General features: G+C 57.1%; 1 protein-coding gene across 11 annotated transcripts in view; it reads right to left on the bottom strand.

Moving 5' to 3' along the window:
- Window positions 1-5,855: 5,855 nt before the first annotated feature.
- The window catches only part of TLE3 (TLE family member 3, transcriptional corepressor), a 34,874-nt gene continuing 18,468 nt past the window's right edge, over window positions 5,856-22,261 (bottom strand). For 3 of the 11 annotated variants that reach the window (XM_058846580.1, XM_058846581.1, XM_058846583.1), the window contains exons 8-20: window positions 20,734-20,938; window positions 19,039-19,055; window positions 16,246-16,365; window positions 15,172-15,222; window positions 14,557-14,935; window positions 13,473-13,654; window positions 11,925-12,001; window positions 11,519-11,768; window positions 10,537-10,784; window positions 9,639-9,786; window positions 8,981-9,131; window positions 7,829-7,905; window positions 5,856-6,935 (exon numbers count right to left, since the gene is read on the bottom strand). In XM_058846580.1, coding sequence (XP_058702563.1) covers window positions 6,828-6,935; window positions 7,829-7,905; window positions 8,981-9,131; window positions 9,639-9,786; window positions 10,537-10,784; window positions 11,519-11,768; window positions 11,925-12,001; window positions 13,473-13,654; window positions 14,557-14,935; window positions 15,172-15,222; window positions 16,246-16,365; window positions 19,039-19,055; window positions 20,734-20,938 — 2,013 coding nt within the window. In that variant the 3' untranslated portion in view covers window positions 5,856-6,827. Of the gene's footprint in view, window positions 6,936-7,828; window positions 7,906-8,980; window positions 9,132-9,638; window positions 9,787-10,536; window positions 10,785-11,518; window positions 11,769-11,924; window positions 12,002-13,457; window positions 13,655-14,556; window positions 14,936-15,171; window positions 15,223-16,245; window positions 16,366-19,038; window positions 19,056-20,733; window positions 20,939-22,261 lie in introns of all 11 variants that reach the window. The other 8 variants (XM_058846585.1, XM_058846587.1, XM_058846586.1 and 5 more) reach the window with 5 other exon arrangements.

Here is a 22,261-nt window from a genome sequence, read left to right as displayed (position 1 = left end):
ACCCCAAATTCTCCTCCAGCAGCCCCAAACCCTTCCCCAACAGTCCCAAACCCTCCCCACACCCTCCCTGGCCACCCCAAACCCTCCCTGGCCACATCAAATTCTCCTCCAGCAGCTCCTCCCTGAGGGGGAGATCTTGGAAATGGGGATTTGGGGGTGTTTGGGGTGGGGACAGGCACGATTTGGGGACAGGCAGAGATCTGGGGTGTTTGAGATAGGAACAGGCAGGATTTGGGGTGTTTGGGGTGGGGACAGGGAGGATTTGGGATGTTTGGGGTGGGGTTTTTGGGTTTTTGGGGTGTTTGGAGTGGGGACAGGGAGGATTTGGGATGTTTGGGGTGGGGACAGGGAGGATTTGGGGACAGGCAGGATTTGGGGTGTTTGGGGTGGGGACAGACAGACTCTGGCTCATCACAGCCTGGAGCTGCTCCGTCCCCGTGTCCCCCGTGTGTCCCCAGGCCCAGGGATGGGATCCACATGGGATCGCAGGGATGGGATCCATGCGGGATCGCAGGGATGGGATCCATGTGGGATCCTGGGGGATGGGATCCATGTGGGATCGCAGGGATGGGATCCATGTGGGATCGCAGGGATTGGATCCATGCGGGATCGCAGGGATGGGATCCGTGCGGGATCGCAGGGATGGGATCCATGCGGGATCGCAGGGATGGGATCCGTGCGGGATCGCAGGGATGGGATCCATGCGGGATCACAGGGATGGGATCCATGTGGGATCCTGGGGGATGGGATCCATGTGGGATCACAGGGATGGGATCCATGCGGGATCGCAGGGATGGGATCCATGTGGGATCCTGGAGGATGGGATCCATGTGGGATCGCAGGGATGGGATCCATGTGGGATCCTGGGGGATGGGATCCATGCGGGATCGCAGGGATGGGATCCATGCGGGATCCTGGGGGATGGGATCCATGCGGGATCCTGGGGGATGGGATCCATGTGGGATCCTGGGGGATGGGATCCATGTGGGATCACAGGGATGGGATCCATGCGGGATCGCAGGGATGGGATCCATGTGGGATCGCAGGGATGGGATCCATGTGGGATCGCAGGGATTGGATCCATGCGGGATCGCAGGGATGGGATCCGTGCGGGATCGCAGGGATGGGATCCATGCGGGATCGCAGGGATGGGATCCGTGCGGGATCGCAGGGATGGGATCCATGCGGGATCACAGGGATGGGATCCATGTGGGATCCTGGGGGATGGGATCCATGCGGGATCGCAGGGATGGGATCCATGCGGGATCACAGGGATGGGATCCATGTGGGATCCTGGGGGATGGGATCCATGTGGGATCACAGGGATGGGATCCATGCGGGATCGCAGGGATGGGATCCATGTGGGATCCTGGAGGATGGGATCCATGTGGGATCGCAGGGATGGGATCCATGTGGGATCCTGGGGGATGGGATCCATGCGGGATCACAGGGATGGGATCCATGCGGGATCGCAGGGATGGGATCCATGTGGGATCCTGGGGGACGCTCATGGATGTTCCCTGTGCCCCTGTGGGGAGGGGGAACGCTGCTGCCCCCGCTCCTGCGGGGATCCCTGGATCCCGGGCTCTGGAATGTCCCGGGAGTCACCGGCTCCTCTGGAGCTTCGTGAATTCCATGAAAAATTTATAGGCAGGAAAAAAAGGAAAAAGGGGGAAAAAAAAACCAACACAAGAAAACAAAGCAAAACAAAGAAACCCAACCCCAAAAGCAGCCGGGCTGTTCCCAGCTGAGCCTCTCCATAAATTCCCGGGATTGGAATTCCAGGGTGGTCCGAGCCTCGATCCAAGGGGGAGGATCCCGGGAAAAGGGGAGGGGGAAGGCAGGGATGGGGCAGCTCCGGCCTCGGGAATTCCAGGCTGGGATGAGCAGAGCTGGGAATGCTCCCGGGAGAGCCGGAGCCGCTTTTGGGAATTCCGGGTGGAGCTGGAGAGGCACCGGCGCCGCTCCAAAGGCTGGGATTGCAGGGATCCAGGGATTGCAGGGATCCAGGGATTGCAGGGATTGCAGGGATTGCAGGGATTGCAGGGATTGCAGGGATCCAGGGATCGCAGGGATTGCAGGGATTGCAGGGATCCAGGGATTGCAGGGATCCAGCCCTGGGAATTCCAGCCCCTCCGGAGCTCCCTGCATCTCTCCAGGATAACAAGGAGCCTGTGTGATCCCGGTTTTTGTTTGGGGCTGGAGCTGGCTCCGGAGGGAAGTGTTGTGGAAAAGCCTTGGCTCCATCTGGGAGCTGTCAGGAAAAGGCTGAGCTCCATCTCACGCTGGTATGAAAAGCAGCATTTAAATCTTCCAAACCCTCGCTTTATTTTGTCATTTTCTTTCCTTCTTTTTCTCTCTTTTTTAATTTTTTTTTTCCTTTTTTTTAATCATTTTTTTTCCCCCCTCCCAGGTAAATTCCAGATGGGATCAAAACTCCCCAGGAATTCCCCCGGAGGATGCTGGCTGTTCACCAACTCATCTTGTTTAAAAATAAAATAAAATAAAACAATAAAATAAAATAAAATTAAAATTAAAATAATAAAATAAAATAAAATAAAATAAATAAAATAAAATATAAAATAAAATATAAAATAAAATATAAAATAAAATAAAAAATAAAATAAAATAAAATAATAATAATAGGGTCATTATTCCCGTAGATCCCGCGGGGGGTGAGAGCGGGGCCAAGAGGTGCCCCCAAACCCATCCCGACCATCCCAGCATTCCCAAATCCTGGATGAGTTTTTCCAGGCAGGAATCAGGTGCTGATCCCAGTGCTGGGGACAGAGGAGGGGATTTAGGGCGGATCCAAGCCCGGGGTGCCAGGGACCAGGTTTCCAGAGCCAGAAATCCTGGGAAAAGCGGGAATTCAGAGAAACAAGGAATCCAGGGAAAAGTGGGAATTCAGGGAAACAAGGAATCCAGGGAAAAGCGGGATTTCAGAGAAAAGCGGGAGTTCAGGGAAACAAGGAATCCAGGGAAAAGCGGGAATTGCGGGGAAACGAGGAATCCGAGGAAAAGCGAGATTCAGGGAAACAAGGAATTCAGGGAAACAAGGAAACCAGGAAAAAGCGGGATTCAGGGAAAAGCGGGATTCAGGGAAAGAAGGAATGCCGGGAAAAGCGGGAATTGCGGGGAGGGATGAGGGATGGGCAGCCGGGCCCAGGGACGCTCCCAGGGATCCGCAGGGTTGGGATTTTCCCTGCCGGGCTCTTTCGCTTCCTGCCGTGGCTTTGGGTGCTGACAAAATAAAATAATATAAAAATCCTATATTATATATTAAACATATTAATAAATATTAATAAATATTAATAAATATCAATAAATATTAGTATGTTGTGCCTGGGTGCCCGAGGGGAGCCTGGGGGTCCCTTCCCCTCCCCTGCCGGGCTCTCCCAGCACAGAATTCCCGGCAATTCCAGGCTTTCCGCGGTGCCCTGCATCCCTCTCCCCGCTCCGGGAAGGGCTCTGTGTCCTGCCGGGAGCTCGGGAATGCCGCGGGGATCCGGGATCAGGAGCATTCCCGAACCCCGGAGGAGCCAAGGGTGGATCCCCAGGGATGAGGATCCCAGGGCTGGGATCTTCTCCCACCCATCCCGGCTCCATCCCCGCTCCAGCGGCAGCGCGGCTCTCCCGTGCCCCCCACCCTGCTCCCCGCTTCCATGGAATTCCCTGGATCAGAGGTTTCAGAGACACTTGGCTCGCGCTTCAGCTTCGGTACATTGACTTTTTATTCTCTTTTTTTGTTTTTTTTTTTCTCTTTTTGGCCCTTTTTTACAAAAAAAACACCCCAGTGGTAGTTATTAACAGCTGTACAGGTTCTGCTACATACTTTGGTGTGAAGTTGAGAGCCCGGCTCCGGGAGGCTCCGGAACACGCGATTCCTGCGGTTCCTGCAGTTCCTGCGATTCCTGCAGCTCCTGTGATTCCTGCGATTCCTGCGATTCCTGCGGTTCCTGCGATTCCTGCGATTCCTGCAGTTCCTGCGGTTCCTGCGGTTCCTGCGATTCCTGTGATTCCTGCGGTTCCTGCAGTTCCTGCAGTTCCTGCGATTCCTGCAGTTCCTGCAGTTCCTGCGATTCCTGCGGTTCCTGCGGCTCCTGCGGTTCCTGCAATTCCTGCGGTTCCTGCAGTTCCTGCGATTCCTGCGATTCCTGCAGTTCCTGCGGTTCCTGCGGTTCCTGCAGCTCCTGCGATTCCTGCAATTCCTGCAATTCCTGCAATTCCTGCAATTCCTGCAGTTCCTGCAGTTCCTGCGATTCCTGCAGTTCCTGCGATTCCTGCAGTTCCTGCGATTCCTGCAGTTCCTGTGGTTCCTGCAGTTCCTGCAGTTCCTGCATTCTGCTCCTGGCTTTTCGGGGAGGAAAATCCCCCCTGGGAGCCTGGGGGTGACCCCACAGCCCTGGAAGGCTCCCGGAGGAGCTGGGAAGGGGCAGAGCTGCCCCCCAGATCCCAAAATCCGACCCCAAAGCGGCCCTGGAGGCTCCGGGGCCGGGTCAATCCGAGCCAGGGCGCCCCAAAACGCCTTTCCCTCCAAAGAGCTGCAGGGAACTTCTCCTTCCTTGGATCGGCAGCGCCCTGAACTGATCCCGGAGTCCCACGGAGCCCCTCCCTCCCTCCCGCCGGGAACATTCCCGCAATTCCAGCTCTGAGCCCGCACGCCAGGATGGGAACGGCCGGAGAGCCCAGGAGAGATTCCCTGGGAGCGACCGCAGGGATGGGATGGAACACTTGGGATGGGATGGAGCCCTTGGGATGGGATGGATCCCTCAGAAGGATGGGATGGATCCCACAGAGGGAGGGGATGGATCCCTTGGGAGGGGATGGGATGGATCCCTCAGAAGGATGGGATGGATCCCACAGAGGGAGGGGATGGATCCCTTGGGATGGGATGGATCCCTTGGGAGGGGATGGACACCTTAGGATGGGATGGATCCTGCAGAGGGATGGATTGATCCCTCATTGGGATGGGATGGATCCCACAGAGGGAGGGGATGGATCCCTCAGGATGGGATGGGATGGATCCTGTAGAGGGATGGGATGGAGCCCATAGAGGGCCGGGATGGATCCCTCAGGAGGATGGGATGGAACCCTTGGGATGGATCCCTTGGGATGGGATGGATCCTGCAGAGAGATGGATCCCTCATTGGGATAGGATGGAGCCCTCATTGGGATGGGATGGATCCCACAGAGGGACGGGATGGATCCCTCAATGGGATGGGATGGATCCCACAAAGGGACAGAATGGTTCCCTCAGGAGAATGGGATGGATCCCTCAGGATGGGACGGATCCCTCAATGGGATAGGACGGGATGGATCCTGCAGAGGGATGGGATGGAATTCCAGGGAGGGCTGCAATTCCAGCTCCCACCTCTCCCTCCTCTTCTCCAAACCCTTCTCCCCTCACTCAACCCTGAACATTTGCCATTTCCTCCTTGGGACCAGATCCAACTCGCCAAAAATAATCCTTAAAAATGCGGTATAAAAATCCTCTGCCGTGTGCTACGATACAGGCGAGCACTTCTGCTACACAAATACTTTTATTTTCCCCTTAGGTCTTTTTTGTTTTGTTTTGTTTTTTTGTCTTTTTTTTGGGTTTTGTTTTTTTTTTTTTTTTGTCCTTTTTGGAACCCTTTAGTACAAAAGGCCTGTGGGGGGAGGGAGTTGCTCCATAAAACCAGAAGACACAAGACCATAAAGCCCACAAGGACCACAAGCAGCCCCCCCACCACACACAAACCCTACTTGTTAGTAAACTTTTTCTGTTCTTTTTTTTTAAAAAAAAAAACTTGTAATTTTTTTCTTTTTTTTGTCTTTTTTTTTCTTTTTTTTTTTTTTTTTTTTCTCCAAGGTTATCAATTCTAATTCTTTACTTTCATTTGAATACAAAACACATAAGTTTGCTATTATCTTTCGTGGCTCCCTGAGCTGAATTTTCTAAGCTTTCTTTGAAATCACTCCTCATTTGCTTCTGTCCGAAGACCAAGAAGGGCTTGCGTGGGCTTCCCCTTTTCTTCAAACATCCAAGCACGGGAAAAAAAAAAAACAAAAAAAAAACAAAAAAAAGAAAAAAATAAAACCCAAAAAAACCCCCCCAAAAAAACAAAAAAAAAATTGAGGATAAATCCATAAATCCATCTATAAAAAACAAACCCCAAGGTGGTTGTGTCGATGTCCCGTCAGTAGCCGAGGATCCCAGCGATTCCCCACCATCACTAACACACGACGCACGACAGGAGGAACAACTTTTCACCACTGGACATCTCTGCTCAGGATGGCAAAGTCCCCGTGGACGCTTCCGGAGGGAGGGGGAAGGGAAAAAAAAAAACCCCAAAAAAATAAAAATAAAACCAACCAAAAAAACCCCCAGAATAAAATTGCCACCACCAAAAACCATCAGTGGGATACAATTACAGCAGACAAAAATACACAACTAAGTGTACTGGGAGGGTTCCCCCCTTCCCACGCTATTTCCTAGTCCAGTATTTACATTTTTCACAAGTCTTATGCGGGATGCACAAAAAAACAAAAAAACAAAAAAAAAATAAATGTCCCAATAAAAAAGGAGTCCTTTATAGTGCCACCAAAGCCAGACGGAAAGAACCGGAAAACAACAACAAAAAAAAAAATCAAAAGGAACCCCCAAAAAACCTTAAAACCAAATAAAAATCCTTTTAGGGCTTCCATGTGTGCCAGAGCTGCTGCAGATCTCCAAATAAATCCGGGTGTGGCGGGTGCCGGGCGGAGCTGGGCCGGGCCCGGGGCCTCCCCTGGGCGTTCCCGGAGCGTTCCCGGAGCGTTCCCGAGGGCTGGAATTCCCAGGCTCAGTAGATGACCTCGTAGACCGTGGCCTTCTTGTCCCCAGAGCCCGTGACGATGTATTTGTCATCCGCGGAGATGTCGCAGCTCAGCACGGACGAGGATTCCTTGGACTGGGAAAAGCGGGAGGGGAAAGGATCCGTCAGGATGGGAGAGGATCCAGTGGATTGGGAGAGGATCCTTTGGGATGGGAGAGGATCCATTGGATTGGGAGAGGATCCGTCAGGATGGGAGAGGATCCGTCAGGATGGGAGAGGATCCGTCAGGATGGGAGAGGATCCTTTGGGATTGGGAGAGGATCCTTTGGGATGGGAGAGGATCCTTTGGGATGGGAGAGGATCCGTCAGGATGGGAGAGGATCCTTTGGGATGGGAGAGAATCCGTCAGGATGGGAGAGGATCCGTCAGGATGGGAGAGGATCCACTGGATTGGGAGAGGATCCATCAGGAAGGGAGAGGATCCAGTGGATTGGGAGAGGATCCGTCAGGATGGGAAAGGATCCGTCAGGATGGGAGAGGATCCGTCAGGATGGGAGAGGATCCGTCAGGATGGGAGAGGATCCTTTGGGATGGGAGAGGATCCGTCAGGATGGGAGAGGATCCGTCAGGATGGGAGAGGATCCTTTGGGATGGGAGAGGATCCATTGGAATGGGAGAGGATCCAATGGATTGGGAGAGGATCCATTGGAATGGGAGAGGATCCAATGGATTGCAAGAGGATCCGTCAGGATGGGAGAGGATCCGTTGAACTGGGAGAGAATCCACTGGATTGGGAAAGGATCCAATGGATTGGGAGAGGATCCACCCGATTGAGAGAGGATCCATCAGGCTGGGAGAGGATCCCTCAGGTTGGAATTCCAGGATCTCCCCAGCAGCATCCATGCCGGCGGCACCACCCGATCCCACCCCCCGACACCAATCCGGCCACCCCGAAGGATCTCCCCTCTCTCCAGGATGCTCCGGAATGGGAATGTGGGAGGAGCCCCCGGCCCTGCCGGCTGTCCCACCTGGAAGATGCTGGCTCCGTAGGGCGTCCTCCAGGCGTTGAGCAGGTTGTCCTTCCCGGTGCTCACAAACCACTTCCCTGCATCGGGAATTCGGGATCAGCAGCCGAACGCTGCCGGCGCCACCTCCCCGACCCTTCCCCGGCCCCTCGGGCTCGTCCGACCCCAGAGATTTGGGAGAAATGGGAAAAGCTGGAGATTCCCTGGAGGGTCCTGCCCAGCCCCGCTCTGCCGGGACAATCCGAGTGCTGCTTCCCAAATCCCGCGGGGCCTCGTGGCTGTTTGCAGCCACAGCTGGGATGGGACTGTGGGATAAACCCCGCCTAAAGCAGGGTGGGGTTATGGGATAAACCCCACCAAAACCAGGGTGGGATTGTGGGATAATCCCTGCCTAAACCAGGATGGGATTGTGGGATAATCCCTGCCTAAACCAGGATGGGGTTATGGGATAAACCCCGCCTAAACCAGGGTGGGGTTATGGGATAAACCCTGCCTAAACCAGGGTGGGGTTATGGGATAAACCCCACCTAAACCAGGATGGGGTTATGGGATAAACCACAGCCACAGTCAGGATGGATTTATGGGATAAACCCCACCAAAACCAGGATGGGGTTATGGGATAAACCCTGCCTAAACCAGGGTGGGGTTATGGGATAAACCTTGCCTAAACCAGGGTGGGGTTATGGGATAAACCACAGCCAGGATGGATTTATGGGAATAACCACAGCCACAGCCAGGATGGATTTATGGGAATAACCACAGCCACAGCCAGGATGGATTTATGGGAATAACCACAGCCACAGCCAGGATGGATTTATGGGGACAGACACCCCAAGTGCAGCATCCATGGGATGGATCCCATGGGAACATCCCTGCTCAGCCCCACTGCTGCGCTGAGCACCGTCCCTTCCCACGGCTCATGGACATCCCTGTTTCCCATCCCTGGAATCATCCACACCCAGCTCGGACAGGGCTTGGAGCACCCAGGGATAGCGGGAGCTCTCCCAGCTCAAGGTTCCTTCCAACCCCAAATATTCCATGGTTCCACGAGCGATCCTGGGGGGCCTCAAGGTCTCTCCCAGCCCAAGCCATGCCACGATCCCACGATCCCAAGATCCCAGGATGATCCCAGGATCCCGGGGGGGAGCGGCTCACCGCAGTAGGCGAATTTGAGGGAGAGGACGCAGCTCTCGTGCAGGTGCAGCTGGTACTTGTCGGGTTTGGTGTGGTGCAGCACCTCCACGTTGCTGCTCTCCATGCCCACCGCCAGCCACTCGCCCGTGGGGCAGTATCCCAGAGAGAAGATCTGCGGGAAGCGGGAGACGGGGAGATCAGCGGCAATTCCCAGCCCCACCGCCGAAGGTTGGGATGAGAGATCCTCCAGGAGCCCCCCAGCCCAGCGGTTCTGGGATCTGTGGCACCGCTGGAGCTGCAGTTTGGAGAGGGTTTGGAGAGGCAGATCCATGGGTTTGGGTGGCTCCATCCCCTCCATGGGTATTGGAGGTTGTGAGGTCCCCCTTGGGATCGGGGTTCTGGAAAGTTCTGCTGGAGGAGGCAGGATCCTGATCGCTGATCCCTGCTCCCATCCCACCCAGGGGCACCCAGAGAACCCCGCTACATCCACAGCCATCCCATGGGAAGGAAGAGCTGCCTCCTCCTGCAAGGACGGAAAAGGAGGACGAGATCCAGGGAACCCCACACTGAAACCAGCAGGAACAGCCACGCTCGGAGCTCACAGGGCTTTTCCCAGCAGGAAAAGGCTGGTCCCGCAGCAGACTCCGTGTTTCCCACAGGATGAATCCCTGTGCCGTACCTGGGAGGTGAAGTCGTGCTGCTGCAGCTGCCGCCCTTCCCGCAGGTCCCAGGATCGCACCGTGTTGTCCAGGCCCCCCGTCCACAGCTTCGTACCGTCGTGGGAGATGTCTATGCAGCTGGCCCCGTCCGTGTGGCCTTGGAATTGCCTTGGGAGCGGGAAAAAAGGATGGAATTCCGCAAGGGGAGCGCTGGAAAAAGGGGCTCAGGCTCCGTTTGTGTGGCTCACCCACAGCAAACGTCCCTGGAAATCCATCCGGGAGCGTCCTGGCCAAGGACCGGGCTGGTTTGGGGATGAGCACCAGGAGATGGTGCAGCAGCACCAGAGGGTGCTCCTGGCACCCCCCAGAGAGGATGGTGCATTCCCCATCCCTGGAATGTTTAAGGAAAGGTTGGAGAGGGCTTGGAGCATCCTGGGATGGTGGGAGGTGATTCTGCCCAAGGAAAAGAGGAAATGGGACCATGATGGGAGAAAAGGAAATGGGACCATGATGGGAGAAAAGGAAATGGGACCTTGATGGGAGAAAAGGAAATGGGAGCATGATGGGAGAAGAGGAAATGGGACCTTGATGGGAGAAGAGGAAATGGGACCATGATGGGTGAAGAGGAAATGGGACCATAATGGGAGAAGAAGAAAGAGATGGCAACAGGGTGGGGAAAGAGGAAAAAAGACATTGGGGGAGGGAAGAGAAAAAGAGACATTGAGGGAAGGAAGAGGAAAGGAGACATTGACAAAAGGAAGAGTAAAAGGGACGCTGTGGAGGAAGAAGAAAAGGAACACCAACAGGAGAAGCCAAACAGGAACGTGACAGGGTACAAACACCCTTTAAGCTCCGTGCCACCCCCGATCCCCAAGGTCCTGCCGCCCCACCCGCGGCGGGGCCCGGCTGGGGGCTCACCTGACGAGGGTCTGGTTGTGCAGGTCCCAGACGGCGATGTTGCCGTCGCTGCAGCACGAGAAGCACACCTTGGCGTCGGGGCTGATGGCCAGCGCGTAGCAGGCGGGCGCCGACGACGTCAGCTCGGCCTTGATGCGCGGCGTGGGCGACGCCAGGTCCCAGATGGTCAAAGTGCTGGCCTCGCCCCCCACGATCAGCGTGCGGCCGTCCGGCAGCAGCTTGCAGGAGCGGATGTAGTTATCCCTGTTCTGGGGAGACAAGGGACACTCAGGGGCCAGAGCCCGGACGGGATGGGGACGGGGAGGCAGTGGGGAAAGGGAAAGGGGGTGGAGGGGGCAGAGGAAAAGGGGTGGGGAGAGGGAAGAGGAAAAGGGATTTGGATGGGGAAAAAAGGGAAAGGGATGTTGATGGGGAAAGGGCAACAGGGTGAGAAAAGAGGAAGAGGGACGTTGATGGGGAGAAGAGGAAGAAGGATGTTGATGGGGAAAGAGGAAAAGGGACGTTGATGGGGAGAAAATAGGAAAAGGGATGTTGATGGGGACAAGAAAAAGAAGGATGTTGATGGGGAAAGAGGAAAAGGGACATTTAAGGGGAGAAGAGGGCAACAGGGTGAGAAAAGAGGAAAAGGGATGTTGATGGAGAAAGAGGAAAAGGGACGTTGATGGGGAAAGAGGAAAAGGGATGTTGATGGGAAGAAGAAGAAGAAGGACATTGATGGGGAAAGAAGACGTTGATGGGGAAAGGGGATGTTGATGGGGAAAGAGGGAAAGGGACATTTAAAAGGGAGAAAAGAGCTAACAAGAAGAGGAAAAAGGCAGTAATGGACGGCAGAGTTGGGAACGGTGAAGAGCAAGAGGTTGTTAAGGGGGGAAGAGGAAAGGGAGGGCAAAGAGGGAACACAGAGGGCGACGTGGGGCAGAGATGCTGCTGGGGAGAAGTTGATGGACGATGTCAGAAGGCAGGGAGGGGAGGCAGCCCTCACCAGGCAGTCCAGCTGGGAGATGGGGCTCTTGCTGCCGGGCTGGCTGATGTCCCAGATCTTGACGCAGCCCTTGCCGCCGGTGTAGACGTGGCGGGTGGGGTTGCTGATGGTGACGGCGCACACCACCTCGCCGTGGCTCAGCGTGTTGATCTGCCGCGCGTGCCGCGGGATGCCGGGCCCCGCCAGCGCGTCGTGCGGGAACGGCACCGGCTGCATCTGCCCGTCCGCGCTCACGTGGAACGAGTAGGCCCTGCCGGGGTGGGAGAGGCGCCTCAGCTCCAGGGACGCGGCTCCTGGGGCTGTCACGTCCCGTCCGCGACGCCGGCCCCGGGTGAAGCCCCCCACCCTCGTCTCCCTCCCGGCAGCTCGTGCCCCCCGATCCCACAGAAATCCAAGCGGGGCTTACGGTTTCCCTCCGGGGATGGAGGCCAGGCTGGAGGGCAGGCCCGGGGCTCGCATGGGGGGGTGTGGGTCGAAGCCGACCTGCCAAGAGACGCGTGGACACGGTGAGGCCGGGCACGGGCAAGGAACGCCCCCAGCTCCCCACACATCACTCCCAGGGACACCGGGCACCCCTGCTGCTCAGAGATCATCGGTGTTCCCCAGGAACGCCCCCAGCAACCCACACATCACCCCCAGGGACACCAGGCACCCCTGCTGCTCAGAGATCATCGGTGTCCCCCAGGAACGCCCCCAGCTCCCCACACATCACCCCCGGGGACACCGGGCACCCCTGCTGCTCAGAGATCATCAGTGTTCCCCAGGAACACCCCCAGCTCCCCACACATCACCCCCGGGGACATCGGGCAGCCCCCGCCCCGCCCCTGCTGCTCAGAGATCATCGGTGTCCCCCGGCAGGAATGGGAACCTGCCAAAGGTTTGGGGTCTGCCAGAAGCAGGTGGGACGTGCTCCCTGTCCCTGTCTCCATCCCAAGGCCCCAGGGATGGGATCAGCCACGCTGTGCCCTGCACCGTGAGGGCAGAAACCCCCAGAGTTCGGGGCTGAGGAATGGGATATGGGGCTGAGGAATGGGATACGGGGCTGAGGAATGGGATACGGGGCTGAGGAATGGGATACGGGGCTGAGGATTGGGATATGGGGCTGAGGAATGGGATATGGGGCTGAGGAATGGGATATGGGGCTGAGGAATGGGATACGGGGCTGAGGATTGGGAAATGGGGCTGAGGATTGGGATATGGGGCTGAGGAATGGGATATGGGGCTGAGGATTGGGAAATGGGGCTGAGGAATGGGATATGGGGCTGAGGAATGGGATATGGGGCCGAGGAATGGGATAAGGGGTTGAGGAAAGGGATATGGGGCTGAAGAATGGGATACGGGGCTGAGGATTGGGAAATGGGGCTGAGGATTGGGAAATGGGGCTGAGGATTGGGAAATGGGGCTGGGGAATGGGATATGGGGCTGAGGAATGGGATATGGGGCTGAGGAATGGGAAATGGGGCTGAGGAATGGGATATGGGGCCGAGGAATGGGATAAGGGGTTGAGGAATGGGATATGGGGCTGAGGAATGGGATACGGGGCTGAGGATTGGGAAATGGGGCTGAGGAATGGGTTATGGGGCCGAGGAATGGGATAAGGGGTTGAGGAATGGGATATGGGGCTGGGGAATGGGATATGGGGCTGAAGAATGGGATACGGGGCTGAGGAATGGGATATGGGGCTGAGGAATGGGATATGGGGCTGAGGAATGGGATAAGGGGATGAGGAATGGGATAAGGGGCTGAGGAATGGGAATGGAAGGAGAAACCCCAATCCCGTGGCACGTGCACGTCACCCCCACCAGGAATCACCCCCATCCCCACCCCTCCAACCCAAAGCACAGCTGGCTGTAGGGAGCAGGAGCCCCAGACATCCCGGCCCCCCGCGCGCCCCCCAGGCCCTCCCCCCAGCGAGAAAGGAGCTAAAAGTGCTACGTACAGCTCCAAAGCTCACCATTGGCGACCGGCCGTAGGCGGCGGCGGCGGCGGCGGCCGCGCTCATCTGCGGCGGGAGGTTGTGCAGCCCCGCGTAGGCGCCGGGGCTCGTCAGCGACCCGTTCATCTCGTGGTGCCCCATCATGGCAAAGGGCGCCGCGTAGGAGCCCGCGATGGAGATGGGCGTCCGCAGGGCCGAGGCTGCCGAGAGCGGGACACGGTCAGGGAGGGGGACTGGGATGGGACTGGGATGGGACTGGGATGGGACTGGGATGGGGACAGGGATGGGACTGGGATGGGACATGGGCAGGGATGGGACATGGGCAGGGATGGGACTGGGATGGGACAGGGATGGGGACAGGGATGGGACAGGGACGGGGACACGGTCAGGGATAGGGATGGGACATGGGCAGGGATGGGACTGGGATGGGACTGGGATGGGGACACAGTCAGGGATGGGACTGGGATGGGACAGGGATGGGACACGGTCAGGGATGGGACTGGGATGGGGACAGGGATGGGACTGGGACAGGGATGGGGACAGGGATGGGACACGGTCAGGGATGGGGACAGGGATGGGACATGGGCAGGGATGGGACTGGGATGGGGACACAGTCAGGGATGGGACTGGGATGGGACAGGGATGGGACAGGGATGGGACACGGTCAGGGATGGGACTGGGATTAGGATGCAGTCAGGGCCGGGACAGGGATGGGGACAGGGATGGGACAGGGATGGGGACACAGGCAGGGAGGGAAGCAGAACCCAGCCATGGAAAAACCCAACACCGTGGCATCCAACCCCAGGCCCAACACCGCCTTCCTCCCAGCCTAGAGCCCCGAGTGCCACATCCAAGCGTTCCATCTCCAGGGATGGCGTCTCCACCACCTCTCCCTGGGCAGCCCATCCCAACCTCCCTTTCCATGAAGAAATTCCCGCTGATGTCCAACCTGAACTTCCTCTGGCACAGCTTGAGGCCGTGTTCCCTCATCCCAACCCCGCTGACTGCACCTCCCTCCTCACCCCACCAGCTGGATGGGGTCCCCATAAACCTCACCCCCAGGAGGACAATCCCCCAGGGCTGGGGTGACCCCGGTACCCACCCAGGGGGTCCATGCCGCTGGGTTTGCCGGGCATGGGCCGCAGCCCCGGGGTGCTGCTGGTGCCCGGGGTGGGAGCGTCGTTCCTGGGCGTCGGAGTGTTGGACTTGAGGCCGGGCGTGGAGGATTTGTCGTTCTGGGGGGAGAAGGGATGGAAAAGGAGGGATGAGCTGCAGCTGCCGGGATCCATGGGCGGTGCGGCGGGGACCCCGCGGGAGGGACGTACGTGGCCCAGGTCCTTGGTCTTGGAGGAGGGAGTGCTGCTGGAGGAGGCCACCGAGGCCGGGCTGTTGGGAGCGTCACCCTTCTTCAGCCCGCGCGCCTTGTCCAGGCCGTTCTCCGGGGGGGAATGGGCCGGGCTCACCCGGGGCGTGGCAGGGTCCTGTGGGATGGGAAAAACCTTGGAATTCTGAGGGAAGGGAAGGGAAGGGAAGGGAAGGGAAGGGAAGGGAAGGGAAGGGAAGGGAAGGGAAGGGAAGGGAAGGGAAGGGAAGGGAAGGGAAGGGAAGGGAAGGGAAGGGAAGGGAAGGGAAGGGAAGGCTCCCTCCGGCCAGCACCGAAGGAATCAATTCCCAAATTCCCGAGCCACAGCGTGGCAGGGGCAGAGCCGCTCCTCACCTCATTGGAGACATCCACCACCAGGTCATCGCTCTTGTCACCGTCGCTGTCCTGCAACACAAAGCGTGTCACAGCCCGCAGAGAGCTCCCAAACTGCGGGGATCAGCGCCCCGGGGAGCCAAACCTCCCCCAAAACGGGAGAGCTGGGAAAGCCTTTCCATGGAAAACACGGGAATGGAGAGCTGGGGAAGCCTTTCCATGGAAAACATGGGAATGGAGAGCTGGAGAAGCCTTTCCATGGAAAATGTGGGAATGGAGATCTGGGAAAGCCTTTCCATGGAAAAGGGAATGGAGATCTGGGGAAGCCTTTCCATGGAAAACGTGGGAATGGAGATCTAGGAAAGCCTTTCCATGGAAAACATGGGAATGGAGAGTTGGGAAAGGCTTTCCATGGAAAAGGCGGGAATGGAGATCTGGGGATCTTTATTATAATTATTAATTTATATTATTATTTATAATATTATTATATTATATTTATAATTATTATTTACATTATACTATATATAATATAGTATTTATATATATTATATACAGTAAAATATTTATATATTATACTATATATAATATAAATACTTCAACTATATAAATAATATATCAATTATATTATACTTATTAAAAGTATGTATATATTAAAAGAATACATATTATACATATTAAAAGACTATATTAAATATACAAATAATATAAAATCTAAGTAAATATATAAAAATTAATAAATATATTAAAAATATAAATATATAAAATATATTTAACATATAAAATATATAAAAATATAAAAATACATAAAAATATATAAATATAATAAAGTCTAATAAAATATATAAAATATATAAAAATACGTAAAAATATAAAAATATATAAAAATATATAAAAATATACAAAAATATAAAAAATATAAAAATATATAAAAATATAGATATTAGAAATATAAATATATAACAATAATACAAATATAAAATAAAAACCCCAGAGATGCCAGCCCCAGCTCACCCACATCACACCTGGAGAACGTCACCCGAGCCCCGCTCCCCGTCCCCAGACGCTGTCCCCAGGTGTCCCCTGGCTGTCACTCACATATCGGCTCATGCTGTCCTTCTCCTCCGCTTTCCGTTTCTTGGAGTCGATGCTGTAATCCGTGGAGCTCCGGTGCTTCTCGCTGGCCCGCAGGCTCTCCGAGGGGGACACGGAATTGTTCTGTGGAGGTGGGAGAAGCTTTGGAGCGGGGGCAGGAGGAAACGGAGCTCCACGAGCTGCGGGATGAGCCCCCCCCAGTGCCCCCCCTGCCGTGGGATCCAGGGCTGATCCAGCATCAGCCTCGCTGGGAATGCTGTGAGGGTGTCCATGGACACCTGAGCTGGGAATGCTGTGAGGATGTCCATGGACACCTGAGCTGGGAATGCTGTGAGGGTGTCCATGGACACCTGAGCTGGGAATGCTGTGAGGATGTCCATGGACACCTGAGCTGGGAATGCTGTGAGGGTGTCCATGGACACCTGAGCTGGGAATGCCGTGAGAATATCCATGGACACCTGAGATGAGCTGGGAATGCTGTGAGGATGCCCATGGACACCTGAGCTGGGAATGCTGTGAGGATGTCCATGGACACCTGAGCTGGGAATGCTGTGAGGGTGTCCATGGACACCTGAGCTGGGAATGCTGTGAGGATGCCCATGGACACCTGAGCTGGGAATGCCATCAGGATGTCCATGGACACCTGAGCTGAGCTGGGAATGCCATCAGGATGTCCATGGACACCTGAGCTGAGCTGGGAATGCTGTGAGGATGTCCATGGACACCTGAGCTGGGAATGCTGTGAGGGTGTCCATGGACACCTGAGCTGGGAATGCTGTGAGGATGCCCATGGACACCTGAGCTGGGAATGCCATCAGGATGTCCATGGACACCTGAGCTGAGCTGGGAATGCCATCAGGATGTCCATGGACACCTGAGCTGAGCTGGGAATGCTGTGAGGATGTCCATGGACACCTGAGCTGGGAATGCTGTGAGGGTGTCCATGGACACCTGAGCTGGGAATGCTGTGAGGATGCCCATGGACACCTGAGCTGGGAATGCCATCAGGATGTCCATGGACACCTGAGCTGAGCTGGGAATGCTGTGAGGATGTCCATGGACACCTGAGCTGGGAATGCTGTGAGGGTGTCCATGGACACCTGAGCTGGGAATGCTGTGAGGATGCCCATGGACACCTGAGCTGGGAATGCCATCAGGATGTCCATGGACACCTGAGCTGAGCTGGGAATGCCGTCAGGATGTCCATGGACACCTGAGTGCCTTGGCTGCAGGAAAATGTTTTTGGCAGGAGGTTGTTTATGAAAACATCTGGGAAGAAAACCCACGTGGCCAGGATTGGCACGGCTCATCGGGAATTCTGTCCCTGCTCCCAGCAGCCAAGCCCAGGCCGTGCTGGCATTCCCAGGAAAGCTCCAGAGCCCAGCAGCTCTCCCCCCCTGGCAGAGCTGGGAGCCTCATCCAACAACAGCCTCATCCCAGCCCTGGAGCAGAAGGACATCCCCAAAACCTCCTGGAGATCCCACATGAGCAGCACCGGGGGAATTCTGCCCTGGCTCCGAGCAGCCAAGCCCGGGAGCCGCGGCATTCCCGGGAAACACCGGCAGCACGGCGAGGAGGACGCCTGGCACCAATCCCGCATCCCAGCCCGCACATTCCCTCCATCCCTGCCAGCAGCAGGGTCTCTCCCCGCTCCCCAGCGCCGCTCCCCAGCCCTGCCCGCCTCTCTTCCCCGGCTGAAAGGGAGAAGCAAAGCAGTTCATGTTTCTCCTCGGTCCCCACTAAGCAGCTTTGGATAACACGGAGCTCTTTCTTCCCAGGCAGTCATGCTGAAAACCCTCGCAGCTCCCAGAGAATCATGTCAGGCATTTAGAGGCATCGATCCATTCAGCCCCGCTCCTGGCCCGCCGCCAAGGAACTAAATATTTTTTATTGCACAGGCAAAGGCTGAGGGAAAATATGAATGACTAACGCTGATTATCGCACACATTAAACCTCCACGGGGAATAGCCCGGCTCGCAGTTTATGGATTGGGAAGCTGCCCGGCTCCGGCGGCCCCCTGCCCGCCGGAGGAGCGGGTTAATGATGCCCAATTCCCCTCTGCCTCTCCCCCCCGGCCGAGCACTTCCCTTCCCCGCTCTCCAAAGGGCCGTTTGTGGGCTCGGAGCTGGCAGGAAATCGCTGCCAAAGCCGCAGCTCGGCCGGGTTTTGTCCTGGCAGCTTTTCACACGGAAGGCCGGGCTCGGGAGAGAGCTCCGGGATCCCAGGCCGGTCCCACTGCGCCACGGGGAGCTCAGGGAGGCGTCCAGGCCTCCCCTCCCCGTGTTCCACAGCCCTTTCCATGCGGGAATTCCTGCCCCTGTCCCGTTTTCCATGAGCTCCTGCCACCCTCAGCATCCTCTCCATCCCTGCTCCCAGGGAACCCATCCCAAGGAGCTCTCCAAAATCCAGGGATTTCCCTGCTTGGGAACAGCTTGAGCTTCCAAGTCCTGCTCAATACCCATCCCAGACAAAAGGGGAGCGACTGGGAACGACCCCGAGCCCCCGAGGAGGGTCTGACCCCGCTCACTCAGCCCAAAAGATGGCATTTCCTGAACTTCTGCCACGGGCAGAGCCATTTAAATCACATTCCCAGCCCGCCAGCAGCACGGGGAAGGTGACTCCGCTCATCCCAGCACATCCTCCAGGCAGGATGAGGGATTTTACTGCCTGGTTTATGGCTGAGGGAGAGCAGTGCCAAAGGCAGCCCTGCAGCTCCTCCCAGCCACCAGGTGGGTTTTTAAGGGGTAAATAAAAACCTGCAGGAAAGGGGGAGCAAAAGGAAGGAGTGGGACTTACTGCACTCGAGTCTCGCTCTTCAGGAGATGCCGGGGCACGGGGCAGGGCACAGCCAAAACAGAGACAGGGAAATAAAGCAAGTTAGCACGAGTCTCAAACCAGAAAAACAAACCCAGAACCTCCTCCTGCTCTTCACTCAAACCCTTAAACCCTTTCTGGGCTCTCTCCAGCTTTAAAATCTCCCTCCATCCCTCCCTCCCATCCAAGCCCTGCCCCTTCTTGTCCTTCCTGTGATTTCTCTGGCCAAACACGGCTGGGAATGCCCTGAACCCACAGCAGGTCTGTCTGTCTGTCTGTCTGTCTGTCCCTGCAGCCCTGGGTGCCCAGCTCCACACCCAGGAGTGAACATTCCCCTGGAATCTCTGACAATCCATGCAGGAAAAGGAATGGAACTGGATCACTGTTACCAACATTTTGTCTCACTGCTTTGTTTTTTCCCACCCCAAATCCCCCAGCAGAGCCCAAGAGCTCAGAGAGGCTGTGGGAACCTGCCCTGCCCGCGGGAAAGATCCCAAATCCTGCCAGGACAATCCTGAACGCTGCTGGTTTGCACCTGGAATCACAGATCCACCCTCTAAATCCCCAAAAAAGGGAAATTCCCGGGGACACCTGCCCAGGGAAGGCTCTGATGGTGATGGAGAGGAGGAGGAGGGTGAAGGCTGCTTTCCCATTAAGGCACGGCACAGGAATTGCAGCCAGGCTCCAAATGAGTGGCTTGTAGGGAATTCTGCATCCCTAAAAGTGCAATCCACCAATCTGGATGCAGCTGACCCGAGGGATGGGGCGGTGGGACACGAGCCATGGCAGGATCAGAGCGCTCCCCCAGCACCAGGGGGACCTGGAGCCCCTCTGGAGCCGGGCTGGGAGAGCTGGGAATGTTCCCCTGGAGAAGGGAAGGATCCAGGGAGAGCTGGGAATGTTCCCCTGGAGAAGGGAAGGATCCAGGGAGAGCTCAGAGCCCCTTGCAGGGCCTGAAGGGGCTCTGGGAGAGCTGGGACAGGACCCAGGGAACGGCTTTGTAGCGGAAAAGGGGAGATTTGGGTGGGATATCGGGCAGGAATTGCTCCCTGTGAGGGTGGGGCAGGCCCTGGCACAGCTGGCACCGCCTGCCCAGAGCAGCCACAAATCCCTGGAAGTGTCCAAACCCAGCTGGGAGCAGCCTGGGACAGCGGGAGGTGCCAGTTCCAAGCTTCCCCTCCCTTCCAAGTGAAACATCCTGGGACTGTGGAAGCTGCAGGGACAGCAGAGGCTGCAGGGGCTGCAGGAGCCGCAGGAGCCGCAGGGGCTGCAGGAGCAGAGGGGGCAGAGGGGGCTCCAAAAGCTGCAGGAGCAGCAGGGGCAGAGGGGCTCCAGAAGCTGCAGGGGCAGAGGGGGCAGCAGAAGCTGCAGGGGCTGCAGAAGCTGCAGGAGCAGAGGGGGCAGCAGGAGCTGCAGGGGCAGAGGGGGCAGCAGGAGCTGCACGAGCCGCAGGAGCCACAGGGGCTCCAGAAGCTGCAGGGGCAGCAGGAGCTGCAGGGGCAGAGGGGGCAGCAGGAGCAGCAGGGGCTCCAGAAGCAGCAGGGGCTCCAGAAGCAGCAGGGGCTGCAGGGGCAGAGGGGGCAGCAGGGGCAGCAGGGACAGAGGGGGCAGCAGGAGCAGCAGGGGCTCCAGAAGCAGCAGGAGCTGCAGGAGCCTCATCAGCCGCAGCCCCCTCACCTCTGTGGTCCAGGTCGTGGTGGTTCTTCTCGTCCTTGACGGCCAGGTGTGCCTGGCTGCCGAGCGCGCCGAGCGCCAGCAGCCCCGAGCTGCTGCCGGTGACGGGCGGGATCCCGGGCGGCTGGAGCCCCGAGGGGTGCGGCGGCAGCTGGACCGGGGGCCCGTGGGCGGCGTGGGAGAGGTGCTGGGCCTGGAGCTGCTGCTGCTGCAATGAAAGCACCAGTGAGCCCCGGGGAACGGCCCCTGAGCGCTCCCGGGAAGGGAAGGGACGGTCCCGGGGATGGACGGTCCCGGGGATGGACGCTCCCGGGGATGGACGCTCCCGGAGCGGCCCCGCAGGACGCCTGGAAGGAGAAGCTCCATTAGCTCAGAGGTGCCCCAGGACAGGGGCCGGGATCTGGGCTCGCTCCCCGGGATGGACACGGTCGGTTTGGCTTTTCCAGCGGTAAAAGGGAAATAAAACCCCCCCGGGAATCCCACCCAAGAGCTGGAGACGCTCCATGGCTGGAGGGCAGCGGCCAAAGCGGTGGGAGAGAGGAAACTGCAGCCCCCAGGAGCCTCCCGGGCAGCCCAGCACAGGGAAGCTCTGCTCATTTGCTCAGGAGCAGCTTCCAGGTGCTTCATGGCAAAGAGAGAATTCCACAAAATGTGCTGGATCCCAGGATCCTGCTGCTCCCAAGCCCTTCTGACGGCAGCGGGCACCCCTGGCACTGGATAAACCCTGCAGGGATCCTCTGTTCCCACATAACCCCACATTCCTGGAGCTGCAGCCCAGCCAGGATGGCAGAGTGAATCCCCCAGCTGCTCCCAGGGGATTTTTGGGAGTGAATCCCACCATCCCAGCACTCATCCAGCCATGGAGATTCACCACCCAACCCAGCTTAGCTGGGAAAAGCAGCTGTGGGGAGAGGAAGGGAAAAGCAGACCCGTTCCCTCCTTCAAACACAAAACCAGCTGGAATCCAAGGAGAAATCCAAGGAGCCGCTCCCCAGAGCCCCCCGGTCCAGCCAGGAGGGTCCTGGAGCTGCTGGTCCTGCCCGGGAGCCTCCTGCCTGCACCCCCAGCCCCTCCAGCAGCTCCCGGGGAAGGCAGGACGGGAATCACGGCGGGGGACACCTGGAATGAGGGGACACCTGGAATGGGGGGACACACCTGGAGTGAGGGGACACCTGGAGTGAGGGGACACCTGGAATGAGGGGACACCTGGAATGAGGGGACACCTGGAATGGGGGGACACCTGGAATGGGGGGACACACCTGGAACGAGGGGACACCTGGAACGAGGGGACACACCTGGAGTGAGGGGACACCTGGAATGAGGGGACACCTGGAATGGGGGGACACCTGGAATGGGGGGACACCTGGAATGGGGGGACACACCTGGAATGGGGGGACACCTGGAGTGAGGGGACACCTGGAGTGAGGGGACACACCTGGAGTGAGGGGACACACCTGGGTGGGCCAGGCCACTCCAGACCCCACAAGCAGCCGGGATCAGGATTTGCCCTCCGAGGGGCAGGGATGGACAG

This window comes from Poecile atricapillus, chromosome 11, assembly GCF_030490865.1.
Source record: "Poecile atricapillus isolate bPoeAtr1 chromosome 11, bPoeAtr1.hap1, whole genome shotgun sequence".
In the NCBI taxonomy this organism is placed as follows: domain Eukaryota; kingdom Metazoa; phylum Chordata; class Aves; order Passeriformes; family Paridae; genus Poecile; species Poecile atricapillus.
The sequence above is the reverse complement of the archived record's forward strand: the minus strand, read 5'-3'. Positions and strand labels throughout refer to the sequence as shown.